This window comes from Strix uralensis, chromosome 14, assembly GCF_047716275.1.
Source record: "Strix uralensis isolate ZFMK-TIS-50842 chromosome 14, bStrUra1, whole genome shotgun sequence".
NCBI lineage: Eukaryota > Metazoa > Chordata > Aves > Strigiformes > Strigidae > Strix > Strix uralensis.
The window spans coordinates 22,409,006-22,434,086 of record NC_133985.1 but is presented as its reverse complement, the minus strand read 5'-3'; the positions used below and the strand labels follow the sequence as shown (position 1 = coordinate 22,434,086).

Below are 25,081 nucleotides of genomic sequence, written 5' to 3'. Positions count from 1 at the left end.
GCTCTGAAATTGAGCGTTGGTCATACGCTGTCTGCCAAGGAGGTTCGTCACTGCTGCCTGCAAGGATTTAAAGAGGTGTAAGTCCAGCTTCTGCTTGGATCCAGTACCCAGAGTTCAAGGTAGAAGAGGTGCCCCCTTGGTTACGACCAGGTCCTTTGCATTTTGAGGTGTGCCATTGCTCCTGGCCTTCCATTGCCATTCTGAGCGAGCAGCAGGTCCCCCCGGCCTGCCTTCTGCAGGGCCTTCGGGCCTTGCTGCGCCAAGAAGCTCAGCCTCCACACAAATGAACTCTCTGAGGCGTTTCTGTACCATTTTCACAGAACTTGTGTCTCATGGAGAATCAGAACATAACATAACTCTCATGTCACCTGAAAGCAGCAGAGAGGTAAATGACACTAAGCAAAGAGAATATGGTTAAAATATGCTTCTGTCATCCATTCATTCATCCATCTAGTTAGAGGTGGGACTTTCCTTTATTCTAAAGAGAACTGTTACACTTTGTGAAGATTCTCTTAATGTTACCTTGTAGAGAAACCAGTAAAAGTTCTCTCAGAAGCTTGTGAACTTTGTGTAGACTAGGTGGGTAGCTCTGAACACGCCTTGACTAGAGATGCAAATCCATCCTGAACTCGCCCCACCGCGATGATGGAGGGCAAGTGCCATTCTATCGCCAGAGCTGCAGCTGTTCCAAAGAATCTGCATCTGGATCTCCCCGCCAGGACATACCCAAAGAACATCACAACTTTATTTTCACTTTTAAAGCATAAAATACATCTAAAAGTTAACGGCACTGTATTCATTTAAATTCTTCCAAATCACGGTGATTCTTAAACCCAGGCACACAAACATGTAGAACGACAGGAAGTTTCAAAGTCTAATCGTTTCAGATTCTAGCTAAAAGAGTTACAAGTTACCTAAAAACTGTTACAAGTCTTCAGTAGTATAGGATATGAAGGAACTGTATTTTCAGATGCCTTCATCTGAGCTCTATCAAGTGAGGCAGCTAAGCCAGTCTACAATACGTAATTACGTGAAACTCTAATGAACGTAGGAGCCTAGGGAGCTGACACTGCATTTCATGATCTCAGAGCACTGGTCAATGTTCTTCTTTATCCTGTAGAACGTTTCCACGTATTCAGAACGGCCCAGAAGTTCAACAAAATCCTCATCGTGAGTTATCACCAGAAGCTGAAAGTTACGCTGTTGTGAGCGGCTTTTGATTATCCTACAAAGAGATATTATTTAGTGTTTATCAAAGTCACATTCTAGTTTTGTAGAATTTGTAAATACAGAGTACAAAAATATTTAACTATTGATAATAACACAAACTGTCAAGAAATCTAATGCAGATTAGCAACTCTTTTTACCCAGATAAAAAAATCCCAAATTATTTAAGAAATATTTTTCTTCTTCCAGACCAATAGGGAAGCTAAAGCTACCACTCTGCATGTCTATCTGCAGATGCCAACCAAGATATGCCAGCTTAAAATATAATTCACTTCTGCCAACTACTGTTAAAATTTGAAAAAGATCCATTTTATAGCTTCAGAACAAGAGATCACTTACTCCACCAGGGCATGTGCAAGAGACTCAATGTTTTCTCGGTCAAGATTGGTAGTAGGCTCATCCAGTGCCAATATGCCACAGTTGAGACAGAACGTTTCTGCTAGAGCAAGACGAATAATAAGAGAAGCAAGCACCTAGAGAAAAAAAAAAATCAAACATCCAAATCTCACTCTTTGAAGTGTTTATAGAGGAACTACGTGGAACATGCTATTTTTAATGCCATTACAAATCACCACTAAAGTTTACGTAACAATGTGCTGACAGTTCACAAAATGACGGTGACTAATTAATTATTGAAAAACTACATTAAAACTTCAAGTTTGAATTGAAAGATCCATTCTACAAAGTACTGTTGGAAAAATATCAGAGAAAAGTCAAATACTCAAAATTCCGCAGACGCTAGAAGTAAGGATTCCAACCCGAGGTCAAGATGCTACGACAGTGTCACCAGCATTTCCGCTACACTCTGCTCAAGCCGCACCCCTCTGCAGCAGGATGGTGCAAATTTGCACCCGTAGCACTACGTTCGAGTTACCGAACTCCTGACTACTTACTAAAACCAAAGGTAGTAGGATTTACCACCTCACATGTTAAGGTTGGTATTAATATGCCTAATCATATTATTATTAGATGTCCTGAACTAGTGAAAATTACAGAACACTCAATGGAAACTGTGCTGCCAAAAATACTTTCCAATTATCACGACTGCTGGCATCACAGTTCATGATCAAAGAATTCTCAGAATATAAGCTAAGAAACTGTGAATAAGTTTCACTCTCATTTACATAGGACTCTAACGTAACATCCTAGACTACTTTAGGAGAGGGCACATTTTTTGCCTATACTGCTGTTTTATAAGATTTGGATTTCCCCCCAAATTAGTATGGAATTTTCAAAACCAAGTACACATCTGCACTCAGGTGGGAATGAATTTGACAGCGTTTTTCATATTCAAGCAACAATACAGTATTCATTTTCTCATGAAATATCCTTTCACGATTCTGTTGCTGTATGCACTTAAAAATACTGTGTATCGTTTTGTTCCATTTATTGATTTCATTTTCTCCTACTGCCTGTACCACCTGGTTGTGAAAAAGGCCTGGCTGGCAATGAAACTCTGCTGGAGTAGCACAGTGGGAACTGCTACTCTGGAGGTAAGGAAGTGGGCAGTTTGCTACTTCAGATAATGGCAATTCTTCCTCAACATCAAAGAGATCTCAAGCTGTTGCCATCATAGCAACATAAGAAAGCTCCAGCTCCCACTGCAGGAGAAGGAGAAGGTACCTCTCTCCTCCAGCTGCAGTGTCCTTGGGCTATGCTGTGCTGGCACCCTGCCCACAGAGCATTAAGTGTCAAGGAGAGCTCTCCACAGTGCAGCAGGCACCAAGGATGGGCAGAAAGTGTTCCAGCAGGGAGGAAATAAAAGCATCCCTACGTGCATTTGTGTCCCTTTCTACTATCTCTGCATTTAGGAAGATCACTTGTTCTGCTGGAAATGGTTCATCTAGGGAAGCAGCAGTTTCCTGCTATAATACTGCAGGTAGCTTTGGTTGCCCAAGCTGCATAACCAACACGCCAAGTGTCAAATGGCTACAAGTATTAATTTTTTTTCCCCCCATACCTCAGCTCTTTAAAATAAAAAACCAGTACAGATGGTGATTTTGGAGACAGAGCAACAAGGCTAGTTCTTTTCTCTGGCTTAGGAATATTTTAGATGCTCTATATCATGAGTCTCTTGAACCAAGGAACCAGCGCCAGGACAAGAGGGAATGGCCTCAAGCTGCGCCAGGGCAGGGTCAGACTGGCTCTTAGGAAGGATTTCTTTGCAGAAGGGGTTGTTGGGCGTTGGAATGGGCTGCCCAGGGCAGGGGCGGAGTCCCCATCCCTGGAGGGGTTGAAGAGTCGGGTTGACCCAGCGCTGAGGGATCTGGTGGAGTTGGGAACGGTCAGTGTGAGGTTCACGGTTGGACTGGAGGAGCTTCAAGGTCCTTTCCAACCTCAATGATTCTGGGATTCTGTGATCGTAACACAACAGACAGGTGGAACCAACAACTCTCAACGCTGGTGGGACATGAGGCCACTGGCCCAGCGAGCACTAGTGAAGTACCAAGAGTGCAGAGCTGACAGCTGACCCAGGCAGGGCAGAACGCAAGGCAGCACCTGAAAGTACAGCATGGTATGGTATGTGGTGACATCGACCGAAAGGTGGTATTTGGCAACAGGGGAGAGTAGTGTAACTTGGAGAAAAAGAGGTCTCACCACACTTAGAGACAGACATAGTGGTGAAAAAAAGATCAAGGGCCAGCCCTTGGGAAGGAAAAACTACAGGAGCAAGTCAACAGACCTAAAGCTATGGGAACCTCAGTGAGACAGACTGGGAGGATCTGAACTTGAGGAGAGAGGGAAGTCAAACTCTTCACTCCTGGAGGGACTCTGACCAGTCCCCTACTGAAACAATGGACTTTGGCCCCCCAAAAGACGGTTCAGATGTCCAGAATTACAGATTGCAACCTGTCAGCAAAATCCAGACACAGGGAGGGGAAGTTGTACAGGGCTGTAAATTAGAGTTGGAGGTGCCTGGTCGTCGGGGTCACTGCAGAACACATTACTCTCCTGCATTCACCTGAGTCAGTTTTCAGAATCCTCTTTACCACGTACTAAAAAATGCTATTACCTTCTGCCCAGCACTACACCTTCCTCGCATATCCAGTGCTGTATCGCCCTTTATCATTACTACTCTGTAATTGTAACTTCTTCTTTTATCAGAGGCCGAGACATTCTCATCTGCATCAGAACGAATTTCTATATAGTCAATATCTGAAAATGGGAAGGAGACAGTTTTTACATTATCAAAAACCTTCAAAAATATTGTAGGATTAAACAGAGCTGACAGGTATAATATACAGTAACCATCAAAAGTTTTCTTCCGAACTCTCACTAATAGATACGTCTTTGAAATTAATCTTTCCAAAGCTGAAGGAATGAACTCATGCACTTCCCCTATCTCAAGAAAACTATAACTTTGGAAAATACAGAAAAGGGAAAACTACCTCTATTTATCCTGAAACTAACCACAGAATGCATAATAAAGATTACAGCCGTGACCAACAGATGTAGCCTTTAGAATGGAGCCAACTATCTTCAGATCCTGGATTTTCAGTATTTTGAAAACCCTTATCAGTATGCAGTGCTCAGTAACAAATGGATACATATGGGCAAAACTACAAAAAATTACATACCCTGTCCTCTGTAGGTGCTTCGCCAAAGGTCACGGATTATTTTGTTGATTTCTTCCATCTTCATGCTATGAAATGTCATTATTGCTCTAAAGAACAACAAAAAGTGCAAATTATTATAGGTGCAGCCATGGCCTACTATGGACTACAGGAGCTTTAAGGCAGGCAGCAGCTCCCTTTCCAGTCCCTAAATACTTTTACTAAAAATGTAGTAAGTACTAGTTCATTTTGAATGCATAAGTATCTAAAGATTCACCACACTCTATTGCGTAAATAATTCTACTCTCACCAGCAGCTCAGTCTCAAGAAGTAGGAGAGCAATGAAGACAAAAAGATTTGCAGTCACTCAACGGAAAGCAAGTTTCCCTGACCTTCTAAGAGATTTGTAATTTGTGCGTGAGGTCTATTTTCAGACTGACTCCCAGAAGAAGAATCTGATGTTAAGTCGTCCAGACCAACAGCGGTGTTACTCATCACAGGCCCCAACAGTGCAAGTAACTGGGTCTCGGTAGGAAAGGAGCCTGTGAAGTGTCCGCAGAGCAGAGAATTCTTATCAAGAATATAATTTATAATCACCCAAGCGGATGTTATGACTAGAGCTGCCTTTCTCCTCATCAGCAAGAGTGACATAGGGTGTCATTAATAATTTTCAATTTAATTTCCCTGGTTAACATATCAACATGACTTCAGTTCAACAGATGATTCCTTAAGAAAGCATTCAAGAAAGGACAGGATGCTACATTTCTAATTTGGCTTTTTTAAAAAAAATTGTACTCCATAATGAAAAAAATGCTTGCTCAATTTATGCCAGTGTCTTCTTTCAAAAAATACGGTGGAAATAAAATATATTTCTGAACTTGGACTTTGACCCATGCTTTTCCCGCCTCCCCCTCTTACAGGAGTGATTTCCACCTGTTCTGGGGAATACTGAAGCATCAACTTTAATAGGATTTAAGTCTGAAGAATGAAGAAAGTGTTTTCAACTATTTACTTAATTAAACCCGAGAATGCATTCCTCATCAATATTTATCATAAACCTCTAAATATTGTCAATAAAGATCAGCTGATAGCACAGAACACCCAGCTACAGATAGAGCTTTCAGTCTCTGGCCATTGGAGCTAACATTTTGTCTCACTGATTTTTCAGACGATTACCAATAAGTGATGCTTATCTATTTTTCTTGAAATTACAAGACTGATTTCCTGTTTTGCCTTAAATAGAAACAATAGATAATTTGATACCATACAAAAAGATTCTGAATTCTAAAAGGGAAATTCTTGGAGTGCATTTCCATTTAAGCTGAAAGGGAAGAATTATACATGCTCTGAACAATTTAGATCTTCACAAAATAAATTTTGGATTAGCTTACGTTCTAATATTATGTTTAATTTTATTTTATCATTAAAACTCTTTAAAACACATTTCCTCTAGAACATCTTTTCAACTTGGAAATTTCTCATCTATTTAGTTTCTCTTCTTGACCATTACGCTGTACCCTCAACCACATTACTGCTCTTCCGTTCTCCTTCTTCCACCACTACTAGACCCTTTTTAATACAGGAGACCAAATTTCCATACTATATGCAAGACATGGGTGTATTTGGAATTCATACAGTGGCCAAAAGGCTTCTCTTTCTCTTTTTTGTTCCTAATATTCAAATTATCTTTCTGTCACTAAGCACCAGTTTTGTATTTCCTGAAACATATCCACTGTTTCCAAGATCCTTCCCCATTGTCCCTCAAGTTGCAATAGCTCACTGCAATTCCATCACTAAAACTGAATATACAGGGGGTTTTTAGGGAGCCGTATGTTTTACTCAGTATATGTTTACAAATTTTGAGATGCTATTTTTGGCCAGTTAGTCCAAGACGAGACGACAAGCTCCCAGAGGAAGCAGAAACAATCAGAAAGTATACTACACCTTCCATCAAATGCAAGATGTTTCTTTTGCTCTTGCCTTCTCTAGGCATAAACCCACCCACACTGGAGAAGGGGAAAAACCACCTCTATATTGTGATATTCTTTAATGAAAACACAATCGTTTATCTGAGAAGATGATCATGTAGAACAAGAAATCTACCTGGCATATCTCATTCATGTTAAGATATGACCAGATGATGCTAAAATATATTAATATAGAAAGGAAAGTAGCATGAGAGACCATGCAAGAAAGACCCGGCTTAATAATGAAGGATTTAAACACTGGTTTCACCTTTCCTAAACTCGTACTGTGGAGTTTATATATTTTGAGATAATATGTGAGACAGGCTTTTAAGAAACACATTCTCCCAATCATTCATTGCATATCCTGTAATTCTTTTACTTCCCTCAAAAACCCACCAAAACTACAAGAAGAAAGGAAAACCATCAGCAATTTCAGGAGACACACTTATAAAAGCTTCCTAAAAATGCCTTCAGGTGGGAAAAAAGGTACAGAGGAACAGGGACAGAGGAAGAGCCTGCGGCTCCGCTGGCTCTTCCACATGTTTTTCACACGAAAACCGAAGCTGAATGTGTTTGCTGCCTGGACATTCTCTAACCACCACAGGCAACACAACAAAAGATTATTTCACACCAAGAATTCGGCACAGAAGGGTGATGATGTGTTGGGTTCACTCACTATTACCTCTCTCAGCTTGAACTGCTGCATTGCAAATGTGAGTCCTAACACATACAGCCGTATCTCAAAAAAGGTCCTACAGAGGACTGGGAATAAAATGATAATGATAACTGGATTTACCTATGATTATATTAAAACTCCAATTATTACCATCAATGCATTTACTGTAAGTACATTATATACACTAACTTACAAATTTTCAACATCCTACCAATCCTGTGCTGTTTGTAGTATATTTTCATCAATTTACTTAAAAAGCTGTACCTTGTTATCTTAATATTTAAATACCAGATTTTATAAGGAGAAATGATGATATACCTCAAATAATTATATAAATTTACTATTTCTGCGTTACCCCTGGAAGTCTGAAATTGAAAGCTGCTTTCGCATCAACGTTATCAATAAAGACAAAAACATTTAAGAATTACCCTCATGTGACAGTACTTACTTATCAAGAGCCTTGTAATAAAGGTCCAGATCTTTGTTCACCAGCTCTGTTGTTCTCATAACAATCATCATGTCCCTGTACTTTTCCTCTGCATCTCTGAATTGTGACTCTCGAAGTTCCTTTTTAAACCGAACAATCTCTTCCTCAAATCCACGTTGTCGGCCAAGTGCAACATGATGGTTTCTTTTCAAAGATTCTATTTTCTCCTCTAAATGTTTTTGTTCACTGTGAAACCATAATTGATATACAAGTCTTTTGTATCTGGTGTTTCACAATTTTTAATCAGGGTTCTAATTCTGAGTTTATGTTAGACTGTAGTTCATTATATTGTACCTATAAAGTCTGTAACAGTTAAAATTATAGTACTAACGTCACTGAAATGAAGACATTATTGAAATAAAAATATACTAAAGCTTGTTAAGGACATATTAAAATCACTATTCTGAGTGGGAGAAGCAAGTTATCAAGTTCAAACGCCGAAGTGCTATATGCAGAAACATAGAAAATAATTCATTTCATAGGTGGAATTAAATTAGAATACTGAGCAAAATAAGATGAATTAATTAGGTAGCCTCTAGAAAGCTAAATAATTAGTTCACACATAAGAACCAGCATAGGGCTAGTTGCTTTTCAAAACTGTTTATTATCTAAACAATTCAACTACTGAAGTAAATATAAAATTTGCTGCTGAGACTTAAGTGAGCAGACAAAATGAAAACTAAATATTCTTATCCAGAGACATGAATTATTTTAAAATGGGGATTTAGCAGTGGCATTCATTAAAAAAAATGGATTAGACTGGAACAGGTATGGGCACATGTGCACATACATGTATTTCTAGCCAGAAGCACTATATGATATCATTGAGTCATTTATGTTATCGTCATGGGGATACTATGCAAACATGAGCTTGAAGGAGGAAGTGGTCTACGTGAATGGGGAAAGAACCAGCCCAGGAAACACACTAAAACACAGTGAATATTACATTCAGTGAATTCTTGTGCAAAAGATGCCGTTCTGCTTTGAAGATGCTTACTTTTTCATTTGCGGGACTTTCATTTCTCCCATCTCCTTCACAAGTTGTTTGATGTTGTCTTCAACTTCTTTTAGCTCTTCATTCCGTTTCCTCAGAGTAAGATTGTCCTCCAGCCACCTCTCCTGGATCTATATCCCCAGAAAGCAAGAAGCTGTGTGATGTTTCAGTCTACTGATTCTCAGTTATGAAGCAGGAGTTCTGCACAACTCCAAAACACGCTACAAGCATAAAATAATTCACAACTACAAAAATTATCACAGTGAGAACGTAGCTTGTGCAAGAAATAGGGTATCATGGAAATCAGCAGTATTATTTCATATTTCAGTCTGAAATAATATGGTATTTATTGTCACAGGCAAACACAAGAGCCATCCTGTGTGCAAATATTAATCTGTTTCAAAGAGGGCAAGTAATTTAGGATGAGATTTAACAAAGTCCCCCATCTCAGTTCTGCAAGTTAGACAGTAGGTGGTGGGGTAGAATGGCGAAAGACATCTTTCCTATAAAGAATCTAAACAGTATTTGGAGTATATACACGAGAATTACAAGTACACGACAAAATCTGGAGTGACTAACACCTTTTGGTACCTGCAATTAGAAACACCTTACAGCTGTCCTACTTCAGAAGGCAGGTATCCTCCACACAAAGATACTTTTGAAAATACTGGCTGTTATCCCAACAGACTTACCCCTTTTGGAAATACCACGAAAAGATAGAAGTTTTCTAAAATGCATCTGCTTTTGCATATACAAATCTCAAGACTTTTTTCAGCATAATGCACATATAGCAACTATTCTGACTAATCCTAACAACTAAGTAAATCAGGAGACAAACTTTGCACCACTACAGACCTAGGCAGACTTAAACCAAACCCAGAAATTATTCCAACTGTGCAAAATACGCTTTACTGTAAAACAATGCATCTACCTTTTGAGTGTCAATATCTTGTCGAATCGTTTCCATCTCTTTACTTATCTTTTCCTTCTGTTTCTCACAGGCAGCTAACTGAGAACTTACTTCATCAAGTTCAGACTCCTTTTGCTAAAGAAATAAAACGGTATACGATTTAAACACAAAAGTGCTTTCAATGTCAACTTTTTATTGACTGGTTTCGAAGTTACCTTTTTATAGTCGTCTTTTCCTTGTTGAATATAGTTTTCAATTTCTTTCATGTACTTGTTTATATCTTTAACTTTCTCTTTTATGCCATTTATCTGCAGGGAAAAGATTTCAAATGAAATGCAGTCTTATGTCCAAGAACTGATATGCTCTGTATCAAAAATTAGATACTGGATAACACTGTTGTCTAAGTACAATTCCTTATTAGTAAATTAAAGGGAGTTACGATAAAGCCTACAACTTTTGAAACCCACATGTTCCTTATTACCATGAAAATGTTTTCCAAAGCAAATGGTTAATTATTCATTTGCCTTACACTTCACCTGAGAAAAATAGGTTTGTCTCTTAGCGAGGACAGGTTACAGTCACCCTTCTGATTTCTCCTGGATCTATTAGGAAGGGCTTTGAATACCACTGCTCACTAAATAGAGCCAATTGTCCCTCAAAGCCTTTTGACAAGACTGCCAAAGGTGAATTACAATTGAGTTAGTCTCCTGACTTGGTTATGTTCCTCTTCTTCCCTAGAAGTTCCACCAACTTAAAGCATTTGCTAACATCACTGCTGTTTCCTAAAAGCAAACTCATTACCATGGCTTGCAGCCATGCCTGAAAAACAATATATATTCCTATCTCCCAGCTATGTCAAAGGCAAACAAACCTTCTCCTGTGTTTCTTTACTACTTGCAGTCCTTGTATTAATTAGATCCTCCTTCTCCTGCTGCAGTTTTTCTAAAGTTGCATCCAAAGGAAATACCTGTTCTTTTGCTTCCTGAAAAGTAGTTGGAGAAAGTTCTTTTTATTTTCTCATTCTGTTAATGATCAACATTTTTTTCAAGTGGTAACAAACCTCATGTGGTTACTTCTTTCTTTTTTGTGTGTGTGTATTTAAAAAAAAAACCAACCAAAAAACGTGAAAATATGTATTAATAAAGTTCTGGAAATTCCCAAAGATATGCAATAACAGCACAGGATAAACATTTAAAAATACATCTTATTTGCTGGGATTACAATGTTAAATATAACAAGATTATTATTATTTTTTCCCCAGGACAAGAGAGCTGAGGGTTAAATAATTGTGTTTCCTACCTTGATCTCTCTGCATAAGGACTGAACCTCAGTGGTTAATTCCACTGTCTGCTCCTCCAGTTGTCGACGACGCTGCATGCTGCCGGAAATCTGAAGTTTCTCTGCTTTAAGCTCATTAACTGTACTCTTTAGTTGCTGAATCTGATTTTGCTGGTCTTGCTTGAGCTTTTGATTTAATTCAATTTTACCAGTAACTGCAGATGAAAGCAAACACAGAATGAAACAATCTGTTATTAAAAACATTTATTGTCTTCCTTGTGAAGATTTAACTCTCAATATGACCCCAAAAAAACAAAACAACAAACTATTAGAATACGTTTATTTCAGAATGTAAAATAAGCAAGCTAAGATTTTAATGGCAGGAAGTTTGGAACATTGTTTTCAATGTAAAAATGAAATACCCATTTTGTATGACCTACCTGTATCCCACAAGTGTTTTTTCTCTTGTTTTTCATGGCTTACTTGTAGAACAGTTCTACTTAAATCGACCCCTAGCAGCTTAGCCTCCTGCTGAGCAATTTTTCGTTCAACGTCTCTAATATCAGTCTGAAAGTATGAGGAAAAGTACTATTACTATTGTATTAGTGTTTAGAAATGTATTTTGTATCTTTGGCACACAAGAACAAGCTTGGGGCTTGAGGCACACGTGACTTGAGACCTCTAAATTTATCTCCTCTGCTGGAGCCAGGTCACACCGTTAGCAGTGAGGCTATGTCAGCCCACATGCTGACAGAAACTGGAATTCCTAATTGGGAAAGATAATGAGTCAAGACGGATGGACGGGCTTTTGACATCCCCAGCCCACCTCAGAGCTGTTACAGGTGCTGCCCGTCCCTGCGACAACGGAACTGTTGGAGCCTCAGGAGCTGCTGCAGCCATGCTCCTGGTCCTTTGTCTGGCCCCAGGTTCTCTACATAACGGTTCCTCTCGGTGTTCTCAGCCGAGCAACAATTTTGTGTTGGTAATAAAGGCATGAAGACTGTTCAAAACAGTCTCCTACATCAGAGTAATAAGAAGTGTAGGATATCCATTCCCCTTTACCATATCTTCAGATGGCACAGAACACGGGATAAGATTTCAGAAAGCACAGAGAAGATGCTGAGAATACACCAAACTATAATGCTTATGAGAACTGGAAAACACTCTGGTGTACTTGTGGTCATGCTTAAGTTCTGGATTAACCTCTTCTCCCAGTTACTATAGCACAGAATTGAATCAGAACTCAAGGGACTCCGTGGTCCCCAAAAGAAAAAAGCATTACATAAAACTTGGAAGTTTTATTAGTACTAAGATCACCTATGTTATGCTGTCTTTTAAAAAATTTTTACTTTGTTTGGAAAGTCTTAAGACCTCAAAGTTTTGTCACATTATTGAATAACTACATATTTAAATGCTAGCAAGTGAGTATCATTTTATTTATTAAAAGAAATTACCAAAGCATACCTGGTACCTTTCCATTAGTGTTATATCCTGCAAACGTGCCTTGGCACTGTCCTCCTCGGACAAGGCTGTCTGCAAGAGTGATTCCTGCTCCTCTATCTCACCCTTCAGGCCTGTTAAATCCCTGTTTGCATTCTGTATCTTGTTCCTCAAGTCTGGTATGTCCTTATCTTGGAGCTCAACTACAGTTCGCCTTAAATAAAATAGAAATCCAGAAAATTTTTTTGTCAAAAACAGTAGCATAAGTTCAAGATATTTGAGATCACAAAAGCTGTAATATGATTTAACAGTTGAAGACTAAATTTAGCCAAAATAGTATCCCCTTAACCTTCCCCACGTTTGATTAAGCTCATGCCATATACCCAGCTAAGGTAATACATCCCTCATGAGGTGAGATGAAACAAGCAAACAAGATCTCTTTTGGTTTTTAACTTAATTACAGCAAGTGCTCATGAGAGGGTCTAAATCCACTGTACAAGAGTGCCCTCTTGTGAAGGAAAGATCTACCCTCTAACATACATTCTCCAAATTCTCTCAGAGCAACGGTCTGAAAATTTCTTGAGACTAAGAGCCTCTTCACCTACTTGCAGGAAACCTGCATCCTCTACTCTTACTTTAAATGCTGTTCATACGCTAAGGAAAAAAAATACAGGACTGTGACAAAAACTCTTTAGGGCTAGTTTTGTTTGTTTATGTTTTGGAGGGAGGCAACAGTAAGAGAAAAGGGAGGCAACAACAAAATAGCCTGTCTAGTATTTTCACAGCTTTAAAAATACAGACTAATTCAGCCTGGAAATCAGAAAATACTGTAGGCACCTTTTCTGAATTTGTTAGCATTACCTACACTTTGTATTACCTTGAAAGTTCAAAAAAAACCCCCACAACATAAGAAGGTTTTTTAAGTAACTAAAATAAAGGAATAAATTCAGTCCAATCTAAAATGCGTTATCAGTATCGGAGACGGAGATGAATTCCCAAAGGATGGAACTGCACATGCCTGAACCTCTAAGAAACACAAATGGCACTGGGAGTCCACTAAAAAACCCAGGGATGTCCTTCTAGACATTGTAATTCATACAAAACGTACTGTTAAAGGAGATATAAATTAAGATATTATTAAAGGGTGCATAATATAGGTTCAGTTCACATTCTGTTTATACAATCTGCTGTTTCAGTATTTTTAAGAAACATATTTAAGGTGACGTGGCATGAAAAACATTTCAGTAACAACACAAACAGCCTGTCCAGTTTAAATTACAATGCTAAATAACAAGGAAGGGAACTGTGCCTCTATAGTGTAAATAATCACTAGAGAAGTATGTAACTACTTTTTCTGCCTCACTCTCACGAGAAGCCCCAAAGGACCAGAAATACCAAAACCATAAACCAGCTTAATATTAAAGTCCGAATGAGCAGAGAACAAATGCTAGCAAAATACTTATCTCAACGAGATTTTTTAAATTGAATTAACTAGCCCTAAAACAAAGGCTCCTTGATGTCTGCATAATTCTTAGTAATTAAAAAACAAGCATTTGAAAGAGAACAGTTTGCAAAAATATGGTTTGCTAAGTACTTTACCTAAGTGGCTTAAGACTCATCATTTCATCACGTTTTTTCTCTTTTCTTTTAAGCTCAGACTCTGTTGACTTCAGTTTGTCTGGAGCAAGACGCAGCTTAGACTGCAGATCATTAATTACATCTTGTAGTTCGGCCTCTGTTTGAAAAACTCTTTGACAAACTGGACAACATGACTGCTTCTCCTCTGTCAGTTGTGTAATGAACTGTGAATAAACTGCGGTGGCTCCGGCAAGCACAGCTGGTTTAAAAAGAAACAAAAGACTTTATGTTGAATAAACAGTGCATGATCAGATCTGAACTAGATAGGTATTTTCCATAAATGAAGATAAAATTATAACCCACAAAACCACAAAGGTAGGAAACTGAAACAGCCCTACGTGACCTGGTCTGAATTCAGTGCTGCCCCTGCTTTCAGCAGGCTGCCCCAAATCACCTCCTCAAGCCCTCGTCAACCTGAGTTAGTCTGTGAGTCCGTTTTATTAAACCATGCTCATCCCTCTGCAATTAACCGTGAAAGCGAGTACTTCCTTCAGAAATCACTTTCTTTCAGTTAGTGGTAGGCACTATGGGCCAAACTCACATCAGAGGGCGGGTTCTTCACACCTGGCAGATCATTATGTCATTTACACATAATGAGAGAATTAACCGAAAGAATTAAAACTACTGGTCCTGCTTAAGTATAAAACTGAAATAGTAGTAAAGATAAGGAAAATGTGTTACAAAAAATACTAAGATTCTGTCATGATCTCCCTTAAATCAGTTTCTGTGCCTATTGTTTGTCCTGCACGAGCAGCAGACTGTCTCAATATCTGTGGCTTACAAACAAGCTTTAGGGAAAAAAGTAGAGCTACATACGAATTTACCTCGCTGTTTTGAATTTTTTTCAATTTCATCTTGAAGTTTGTTCAGATCACTGTCAAAATCTTGGCTTCCACAAACATCAAAAAGTTTTGCTTCATGAAGGGACAACTGCGCTTCTTTTTTTTTCAGCTCATTGCTGACGTAAGTTTTATGATATTCTACTGATGCCAGTCGTTTGCTGAAACATCAATGCATAAACTTTTATTACAAAAAACCAAACATTTCAAACTTCAAGCAAAAACATGGGAGTTAATCTGAAATTGATATTACAGAGCTGTTCACCAGTTCTTCTTTAATGATTTTTCAGCAAACCTAGTGTCAACTTTTAATTAATCTAAGTACAGCATAAAGTGTTTCATTTTAATTCCCTTTTGTTTTCTAGATGCTTACTGATGAGAAACTAATTTCTAACGACCAAGCCATACACAACTTGATAGAATGATACAATATCAACGTTTTTCCCCTACAGCAATTATTGCTTACAAGATATTACTCAATTTCTTAAGCAAAGAATGTTAGCATTCTCCTACTCATGTTCCATACTTTTGAATTATGTCATATTCTTATACTTAAAATCTTGGGTTGTTTTGTGGAAGCTTAACGTGTATCACTGCAGTGTACTCATGTTACCTATTCTTTCTAATAAATCGTTTTATATCATCAAATGAAACCAGGAACAGGTATCACACATGAACTCGTGCTATAGTCACTAACCACTCTGTGACTTTTTTATAAGTCAGAAGACCAGCATTTCCACCCCCAAGCACATTCATTCAGCTAGGATTAGTTTAAACAATTAAGGATGTTCACAACAGTATTTTGCTATCTGCTTTTAGTCCTGCCTTTGACATACTACAACTGTTGTGATTTTCTTAACCAGCACAAACTATAGCAGCTATAGGTGACACAAATTCTGCAGGATCCTTTGATTTTGCAGATACCTAAATAAACAAAAACGAATTAAAATAACAAGTATGTTAAGCATATTAAACTTTCCAACATTTAAATTTGTAATTACATAAATAGTTATGGAGACATAATCAATTAATACCTACTTAAGGTTAGCCAGACTATCCCTTGTCTGATTGATCTTTCTATTTTTACCATGAAGCCAGTCTTCAAGTTGGTTTTTATTTGGAAAGTATCCCAACAGTGATGTCAGTTCATCAGAATGTCTTGATTTTACTTTTCTAATCTGCTCTTCTTTTTCTGCCTGGGGAGATGAAGCATTTTAGATTAATTTTTTCATATCTTTTGTATCAAAGGAGGCATTTTAGATTAATTTTTCCCTATCTTCAAGTTTATGTCACTCAATGCGTTCATGGAGTAACTGGTTTCTATGAAACCAGACAGATGCTTTACATATGATTGGTGATAAACTCTTGAAAAATACACAAATCTTGAAGGGACTGCAGTAATTTCATGTCCCCCTCTTATGAGATGATGATAGAAAAATTACTTTGTCTTTCTTCAGCATCTCCATTTGGGTAATTGTTGTGGTATGTAGATTCAACTGTTCCATCTCTTGATCCAACTTCCTAAGAGCTTTGTCCAGGTTTATTTTCTCATTTTGCAGAGTTCGTACTTCCAGTTCGAGTGTTTCTACATTGCTGTTCCTCTCAGCCTTCTCCAGCTCATGTTCCTAAACAAAAAATAAAAGCCCAGAAGACTTAATTACGCCAATCAATAAAGTTCTAACTAAAGGAAACAGAAGAAAGCTCTTAAGCTGCCTGTCAGCAGTATCATTAGCTGTTACAGGAATGACACCAGATTTGTAAAGAATACATGAAAAAGGACAAAGGCTGTGATGTTGGCATGGGGAAAGTAAAGCAGATACTGGATGCGCTGTTCTGGAACGTGCAACTGCCCCAAGTTGCTCATGGTTTTATTGTAAGTCATAACCACATGATTTCACTTCAGGAAGCTCACCCATATTTAGTTTGATTCTCTGTATTTTAGCATCTACTGTACATTAAATTTGGAATTACCCTGGTGAGGAGGCTAGAAGAAACACTGTCAAGCGCTGAATTCATACAGCACTAACAAACATAAAATATTTAGCTACAAAGGCATAACCAGCTGTTCAACTGGGACGTCAAATGCTTTTAACTGTGAAATATGTCATCAGATCAAATTCTTATAACCAACTACCCCATCTCACAGACAAGTTATCTGGAAAGTACTTTAGGTCATATTTTTCTGGCCCAGTAATTTAAGACTGACTAATCTTAGGATATCACCAGCTGTGGTATTGCCCTGTTGAGAACTCACCAAGCAGCAGAGCAGTATATTCTACACATGCACTGTACAAAACCAACGAGTGAACAGCCCCTGCCCCAAAGGGCGCACCATCCAAACAGACAGAGCACAGAGAGGGTATTCAAAGGGAAAAAATGCAGCAGACGGAGTAAACATCAAGGGGTTCTTGTCTGTGTGTTTTTAATGATAAAGCTGAAAGTTTTTACTTCAAACTTCTAGAAATATTTCAATTACATTCACTTACTGTCTTCACAATCTCCTGATCCAACTCCAGGATTCTGTCTGAAAACCCCTCCAACTGCTGCAATTCGTATTTTACATTCTTCAGCTCCACTTGTTTCTTATTCTGAATGTCTGATTTCAGGTCAATGGTTCTTTGTAATCCAGTCTTCTTGTCTCTTATTTCATCTATCTGTTTTTGTTTCATTGCTTCTTTTTGTGCAAATTCTCTCTGAAAGGAGTCAGCAATAAGATAATTTTTCAGTTTTTTAATAGGAAAATAACAATTAAAAACACTTCTTCTCACTGGGTTGCAAATATTCACCACTGTAATACAAAACATTGAAACACTTAGATAAATAGAACTCGTCCAAAATTTTTTGCTGAAATGTTTCAACAGGAAAACGCAGCTGCATCATACTGATAAGTGTTCTGTGAGAGCAACTCCATTTTGCAGATGACTTCAACAAAAAGTTGCTTATTTTTAAACCAGCTGCCCACTGTAATTCCTCCTCAGGCTTTTTAGCTTGTCGGTGATCCACTGACATGAGAGGGCTCCTGAGAAAAACCTATCTGAAGAACTGCCTGTTCAATAGCTTTGGCATTTCAGATCACTTGATGATCACTCTTAGTTCCAAAACTAATTTCCATGGAAACATTCAGGTGACTCATAATAAAGAATTCTAGAAGGAAAAAAAATGGCTAGTTTTTCCCCCTCCAATATTCCTCTTCCGCCCAGCACCATGAAGACACACGTGGACCAGTAACATCCCAACAACCAATACTAACCACACTACTAAAGCAACAAAATTCTTACCATCAAATGATTTGCAGCTTCTGTATCTCTCTCCTGTCTCTCCTTCAACAACCTGTGAAAGCTGGTAACATGCCTTTCATTAAAAGGTGCACGCTCAAAACCATCTAATTCCAGCTGTGCTGCCAAAGACTGAATTAATGAATCCCTCGTTGTGATGTGCTCTTGGTGACGATCTGCTTGCAGCTGAAGACGGCCTTCACAAAAGAAAACGTGACAAACCCTCAAAAACTGAGGCAGAAGATACATTTAGGATTCAAAGCTAGTTGCAACTATTTTCTTAAAGTCTTTGAAACTGAAGTCTTTTTGAACAACACAAAAAGCTCCAGAGTAAAAACAAACTGTAGCTTGAGAGACTGCTGTTTCAGGTAACTAAATTTTTATTAATTAAATAAAGAACCTAAAAGAAAGCCTCTTAAAACGCTAAAAATATTATTCTGATAAATATAAATAAAGCCCAAACATATTTCACGTAAGCATACATTTTGTGTCTGAACCACTACAGCTTTACTGAAACTTCCACAGTCCATTTACAAGAGAATACACAATATATGAGAGAATATCATCCTAAAGCTCTCTGACCAGCCAAACATTCAGCTTTCACGTTTTTCTTGGTTAAAACACACTTATACAATCACATCTGGCTAGTGGGCATTTTTATCACCTAAGGAAAATACAAGCTCAGACAGTGAAAACAACTGTGTCGTAAACTGCTAGGCTGACACTGATCTCTGCCACCATAAATGATCTATTTAGAAATTTTTATAAAGAATGGTTCATTTGAAAACAAAGGTACTACGTACTGTAATTATAGCTCAGAACAACAAGAGCACATTAGAAACTCCAGGAGAAGACCTGTCCAGCTGTGAGAGTCTCATACCATACTGTGCAGCTGACCCCAAACTCACATGTATTTTAGGGGTTTTGTCCAGGTCAAAACCTTTCAATTCTTATGAGTAGTTCCATTTCAGAACTTAATTACATAAAAAAATAAACACAAGGTGATAGACAAAGTCTAAAATACCTCGTTCAATAAGTAGTTCTGATTTCTCACTGGTAAATCTCTGGCATTCTTTAGTGGCTCTATCTAATTCACGCTTACAGTCTGATAATCTCTTATCCTTCTCCTTCACTGTTCTCTGGTGATTCTGGTATCTATCCCTCAGTTGTTCATCTGTTCCTTGAAAAACCTGTACACCAAACACAATACAGAATAAAGTTAGCTTTTTAACTAAATTTATAAGCCAGTTCATGATGTTTCAAGAAAAGTATAGTTTTTACCATAACAGAATTCAAGAAATAAGACATAAGCACCTCCCACACAGAATTTCTATATTGAGAAGAAATAAATATGCTACAAGCGAAACTGGAAAATCTGGTTTTTTAGGCTAATAACACGAACAAATCTAAATTCTTACCACTAAGGAATTTCTTTTCATTTGTCAAAATAGTTTTAAATGCCTTTAAATGCCTTGTCACAACCACAACAGAAGACTGACAATTATTTCTTATTTTAAGAAATTAAAAAATCTCCAGGGAGATGAATAATATTAATGTCAGGAGCCATCCCATACTGGTCAAAATAAGTGCTGGCTATCAGCAACAACCAGTGAGAAGCACTGATTTTCAAGTTACACACTGCAGGTCATCGTTACCAGTAGTTATCGTTTTTATGAAAATTTTTGTCAGTATTTGCCTTCCTGGCAGGCTAGTCTATAGTGGAGGGAAAAAGTTACAAAAAACAATTTAACCCAAATTACACAGAAACTAATACAGCTTTACTGAGCCATATTTGCAATATTTGATAATATCAAGTGAGCTACATGGACCGTGAAAATGTTCTTCACCGATATCTGATGCATAATAAAATATATACTTAGTTCACTGGGTAGCAAAAGACAGACTGATTCTTCCGCAGAAAGGATGGCAGCATGGAATTTAAAAGGCAACCTTTTCCATCTTCTGTTGCAAATCTTGATTATCTTTCTCCATCTGCCTCCTCCTGCTCTCCAGGGCTTTTACGTCGTTGTCTAGCCTCATTACCTTCATGAGATTCTGTTCAACTGCTGCCAGAGAACTCTGCGAAGGGAAGAGTGCTGTAAGCAAAATATCTCACCAGTCACTTGTTCTATACAATGCAGTTAGTCTAAGTGTAAAACCTTCAGTTTGATAAGTATTTTTTAAAAACAGGAGTGCTTAAATTTTAGTTTTTGTTTTAGCTACAGTTTATAATAGTTTTACTTACCACTAAATTTGAAAAAAAGAGATTAATTAAGCTACAAAAAACCAATGCTGCTACAAGAATTTCACAAACCACGTTCTTAAACCTCCAACGCCTGTTTACAGATTAGACCAGCATCTGCCAGGTTTGTTGAGGTATGCTTGATTCTGCTTCAGAGCAAAGCATTAGATAACACGACATAAAACTGTCAGATTTTAATCCAGAAATTCATCCAGCGTTCACATTTTTCTGTGTTCTTTGGTGCTTATGTACTGTTTTGTATTAAAGTCTGTATTAAAGTCTTAATGTAATCGTCATGCAAATTACCTTTAGAGGATCAAGCTGACCCTCAATAGATTTTACATTCTCCTTAGAAGCAGCCAGTTGAGCCTCTCTGTTGCTAAGATGATCCTGGATTTCCTGTGCTTTTTCTTTATTCTGTTTTAGGTATTTCAGTTCTGTCTGACACTCTTTTACTTTCAAGCTTTGTTTCAGTCGTACCTGACGGAGAGTTTCCAGTGCTTTAATATACCTTTAAAAAAAAAATAAATTTCAGATCCTACAGGCAATATAGCAATACTTATGTATGAAACAATGCCTTCATTAACACCTACATTATTAGAAAAGACATTTCTTACTTAGCTTTTATTAAGTTACAGTAAAGAGAAAAACCTTGTTGCTGAAAAGATCTCATCAAATTTTTGTTTCAGGGCCTTCCCTTCACTTAACGGCCAGTTGGATTCTTCTTGGTGGCAGAAAATGACATTGTTAATCACTGATTTGGAAACACCAAGGGCACTGATCATCTCTCGGTCGATTTCTGCACACTTGGAACTCAGACTGACCTTCTCACCATGCCTATGTAGCACAGATAAAGAAAATCCCGCAAGAAGTTACTAGCAAATTCTTTTAAAAGTAAACTGCGTTTTTAACAGTGTAATCTCATTGTAACACACCGATTCAAAAACTTAATGAGTAACAGTTTTTAAATATATAATTACCATGTTCAACACATGCATTTAACAGTGTCAATATTTGTAGTCGACTATTACACATTTTAAAACTATGTACAACCGCCAGAGGGAGCAAAACCGATCCTGAACGAAGTGAATACACGTCTTAAACTGCGGAGATGGGAGTTAAACACCGGCCATGATCTGAAACCAAAAAGGGGGCTAAAGGAAGTAAAACCTACATACTCCACACAATGCTACTTTCACACCGTATCCTTATTAATACAGTTTTCAAATAAATGTAAGTTAACAGGTATTAGTAGTTCTTACAGCAGTGGCTATCAGGATTTTTCGAATCAGCTAATAAAGTGATGAGACTACATAGCTTTAATCCAAGAGCACTTGTAGCTACTTCAAGGAACACATTATGAAGTTTTCTCTTGTCTTATACATAAAAAGGTACAAAACCCAAACCAATCTTCATGTCAGAGTAAGAAAAAAAAAACTCGACAAAACTTACTTTGTTCTAGTAACAACGGCTTCAAGTGTTTTAAATTCTGTTTTCTTGCCTTTCTGAGTACAGACCATGGATCGCTGGACAGCTACGAGCTCTCCGTTTACATCTCGAAACTGTAATCGAATCTGAGCTCTAACATCTGTTTCATTGGCAACCTTTAGTAGAAATAAAACAAACAAATGATTTCTCCCAGCTCTCTGTTTTTCCTGAAACAATACGGTCAGCTCATGTCTGCCTAGAACCTGAGCATCCCTGTTTTCATCACAACCCTGAGTGCAGTTAAATATTTCACTTAGGGCTAAACACACATTAAATCTAGTCACTATGACTTTTACCTTTGGATCGTGAACAAATGAGTTTCCTTTGGTGCCAGGAGGAAAATCTCCAGTGGATATATATTTAAGGCATTCAATGATAGTCTAAGAAAACAGAAATAAGTATGTAGTTACAATGGTAATGTAGAGTAAACAAGATGGACTACAGAAAAAAGCACAGTAGCAGCCCAAATACTTACAAATGAGCCAAATCTGCAAGGAGAGGGAAATAACATTTTACTGAGTATCGTGAGAATATGGTACTTTGCAAAATTGGTTTTAATCAGGATCTGGATCGGTTTCCTACAAAAAATATCAACCAGTGCTCTGCAAAATCCAGATGCCTAATAATGCTAAACAACACAGGCAAGATTTTTGCAATATTATGAATACCTTTCTGTAGAGATCACTATTCATATTTTGAGCCCTTTCAGACCTATTTACAGTTCAAAACCAAACATGCTGTAGTAAGCCTTACCGTTTTCCCTGCACCATTTGGTCCCACCAAAATAGTTAATGGATTAAAGAAAGTGATAATTTGTTTGTCTTTATCCTCTACTCCAAAACTCCTCACTCCAAGGATACTCATTTTCTCAATCTTCGCCATTTCTGCAGAATTCTTCTCTCCCAAAGTCAGAGTGTAAACGTTTTAAATCCTGTAAAATAAAGCTTCGTGAAAAAGCTAGAAGGCAAAAATCACAGCTTATCACAGAAAGCTGGCAACACATCTACACAAGCACAAAACATGACAAATAACATGGCTAAGGCTCTTCAGTTATGGCTCAAGGTACCGAACACATGAAGGCAAAACTCTGATTTGCTTTAAACTGAGAAGCTAATCAAGTTAAGTACTACACTATTTATCATTAAATCAAAACCAATGGCCCAAAATAACCCTTTATTCCACATCATAAAACCCATGCACGTGCCTTCAGAACGCCCCAAACACAACAGAGGCCCCAATATTTTTTTTTTTTTTCCTTTAAAACCCCACTGTTGTATCCACCACCCAACACCGTGCGAGCTTCGCTACCGCCTCCGTTTCTCACAAATTCGTAAGGGACACCCAGCATCACCTTTGTCCTGGTGTGAGGGGGAAGGAAAAAAGCGGGAGACTTTGAGGGGCAGGCAGGGCCTGTGCAGGGGTGGGAGCTGCCCGTGTGCGGGTGGGGGGGCGGGTAACTGATGGAGGCAACTCCTACCCTAAAGCCCGCTGCTGACCGCCGGTAAACACGGCTATTCAGGTGTGCTTCGGGGGTATTTCACCCGGCCGAACGAGCGGTGCTCAGTGCGCTCCCACTCTCCCCTCAGGGCTCTCCTCGCCCCCCCCCCACCCCGGGCAGGGCCGAGCCCAGGCGCCTCCGCGGAGGCCCCGGCGGAGCTCGGCCCGGTCCGGCCGCACCGCCGCGGTTGGAGGCAGGCGGGAGGGGTGGGGGGGAAGGCGGAAAAGGGCATTTCCTGGAGAAACCCCGCTGCCGGGGCACAGGTGGGCAGCGGGAGTTTCCCGCCCGGAGCCCCGCGCTGCAGCGGGGGCGGATATTTTCCAGGGAGAGACAATGGCACCACGGCGGGGGCGGCCCTTCCCCTCCCCGCCGCCGCCCCCCGAGTCCACCGCCGCCTCCCCGCTCCCCCAGCCCGGTCACCTCCGCTCGCCGCCGCCGTCCCGCGCTCCCCGGCAGCCACCGCGGCCACCACCGCCACGCCCCGGCCATGGCGGGCCCCGCCCGCCCCGACTCGCTACCGCCCCCCGCCGAGCCCCGCGGGAGGGCCCGGCCGCCTCGCTGCGCTCGGGTGCTCCGGCCGGTCTTCTCTTGGCCACAGGCCGTGTGGGACGAAGGGGGGGAAACGATGAGGAAAACCCGCTCCAGCTCGTCCCCTCGGCCCTTCTCCTCATCCCGCGGCCCGTCTTCTTCATCCCCTGGCCCCTCATCCCCGGGGCCTCTCTCCTCATCCCACAGCCCTTCCCCTTATCCCCTGACCCTTCCCCTCATCCCCATGGCCCCTCTCCTCATCCTGTAGCCCCTCTCCTCTCTCCCGGCTTCTCTCCTCATCCCTCAACTCCTCTCCTCATCCCCCAGCCCCTCTCGTCTGCCCAACCTCTCCCGCCTGCCCTGTCCTGGTGACCCCCATGGGCACCCAGCGATTCCCCCTCCGCTGCTGAGGAGCCATTAGCACTTTTATTAAAAACACAAAACAATTGTAAAACAATAATTTCAGAGGGTTTTCAAATAACGTTTCCAGCCTGCTGCCATGGCTCGGTGCTCCCGCAGCACTGGTACGGCAGCTGCGACAGGGGAAAACTCCAGCTGGCCCCAGCTCCAGCGCTCAGAGCAGACAGGTCGCTGTTGGAAGACAAATCTTCCAGCCCCGTCATCAAACAGAGCCGAGTGACAGTGGATCATCCCACGGACAAGCCCTCTTTTTCCCCCAGGGAGTAAGTGATGAACAGACCTGGGGGTAATTGAGTTGTGGGGAGCGTGAGGCTGCGCTGCCAAGCCCTGCTTTTAAGGGAAATCTGCAGATCCCCGCAGCAATCCAGCTCGGTGCTTCTGTCTCAGAAACCACATTTCCGACGCTGGCTTTGATGTCCGCTCATTCTGCCTGTTACGCGCTGTAGAATCAGAGCCAGCACGGGATCAACGACCAGCGTGCAGAGAGGTGGCACAGCAGCAGCAGAGCTACCTGGCTGCCGGCGCTGGGAGTAACTGCGTGCTCGAGTATTTCCAGCCGTGGCACGAGTCCTCGGGGCTGTGGTGAGCGGCGGTTCACCATGACGCCGTCGGCAGTGTAA

At 39.8% G+C, this 25,081-nt stretch overlaps 1 protein-coding gene across 3 annotated transcripts; it reads right to left on the bottom strand.

Annotated features, from left to right (window-relative positions):
• Positions 1 to 723: 723 nt before the first annotated feature.
• Positions 724 to 23,987, bottom strand: RAD50 (RAD50 double strand break repair protein). Of its 3 annotated transcripts, none has more exons than XM_074883591.1 (26): positions 23,934 to 23,987; positions 22,769 to 22,946; positions 22,312 to 22,395; positions 21,980 to 22,131; positions 21,179 to 21,364; positions 20,834 to 21,038; positions 20,236 to 20,364; positions 19,310 to 19,475; positions 18,289 to 18,482; positions 17,497 to 17,703; positions 16,453 to 16,635; positions 16,049 to 16,206; positions 14,996 to 15,171; positions 14,133 to 14,370; positions 12,558 to 12,747; positions 11,534 to 11,660; positions 11,115 to 11,308; positions 10,687 to 10,797; positions 10,031 to 10,123; positions 9,837 to 9,950; positions 8,909 to 9,036; positions 7,873 to 8,097; positions 4,806 to 4,891; positions 4,241 to 4,383; positions 1,567 to 1,700; positions 724 to 1,225 (listed from the first exon to the last, which is right to left on the bottom strand). In XM_074883591.1, the coding sequence occupies exons 2-26, from the start codon at positions 22,895 to 22,897 to the stop codon at positions 1,039 to 1,041; spliced, it is 3,939 nt and encodes a 1,312-aa protein (XP_074739692.1). In that variant the 5' UTR covers positions 22,898 to 22,946; positions 23,934 to 23,987; the 3' UTR covers positions 724 to 1,038. The 3 variants fall into 3 exon arrangements, 2 of the variants coding, with proteins under 2 accessions (XP_074739692.1, XP_074739693.1); XM_074883592.1 differs by lacking the exon at positions 23,934 to 23,987 and adding an exon at positions 23,493 to 23,585; XR_012630836.1 differs by lacking the exon at positions 4,241 to 4,383 and having other exon boundaries at positions 1,088 to 1,225.
• Positions 23,988 to 25,081: the final 1,094 nt, after the last annotated feature.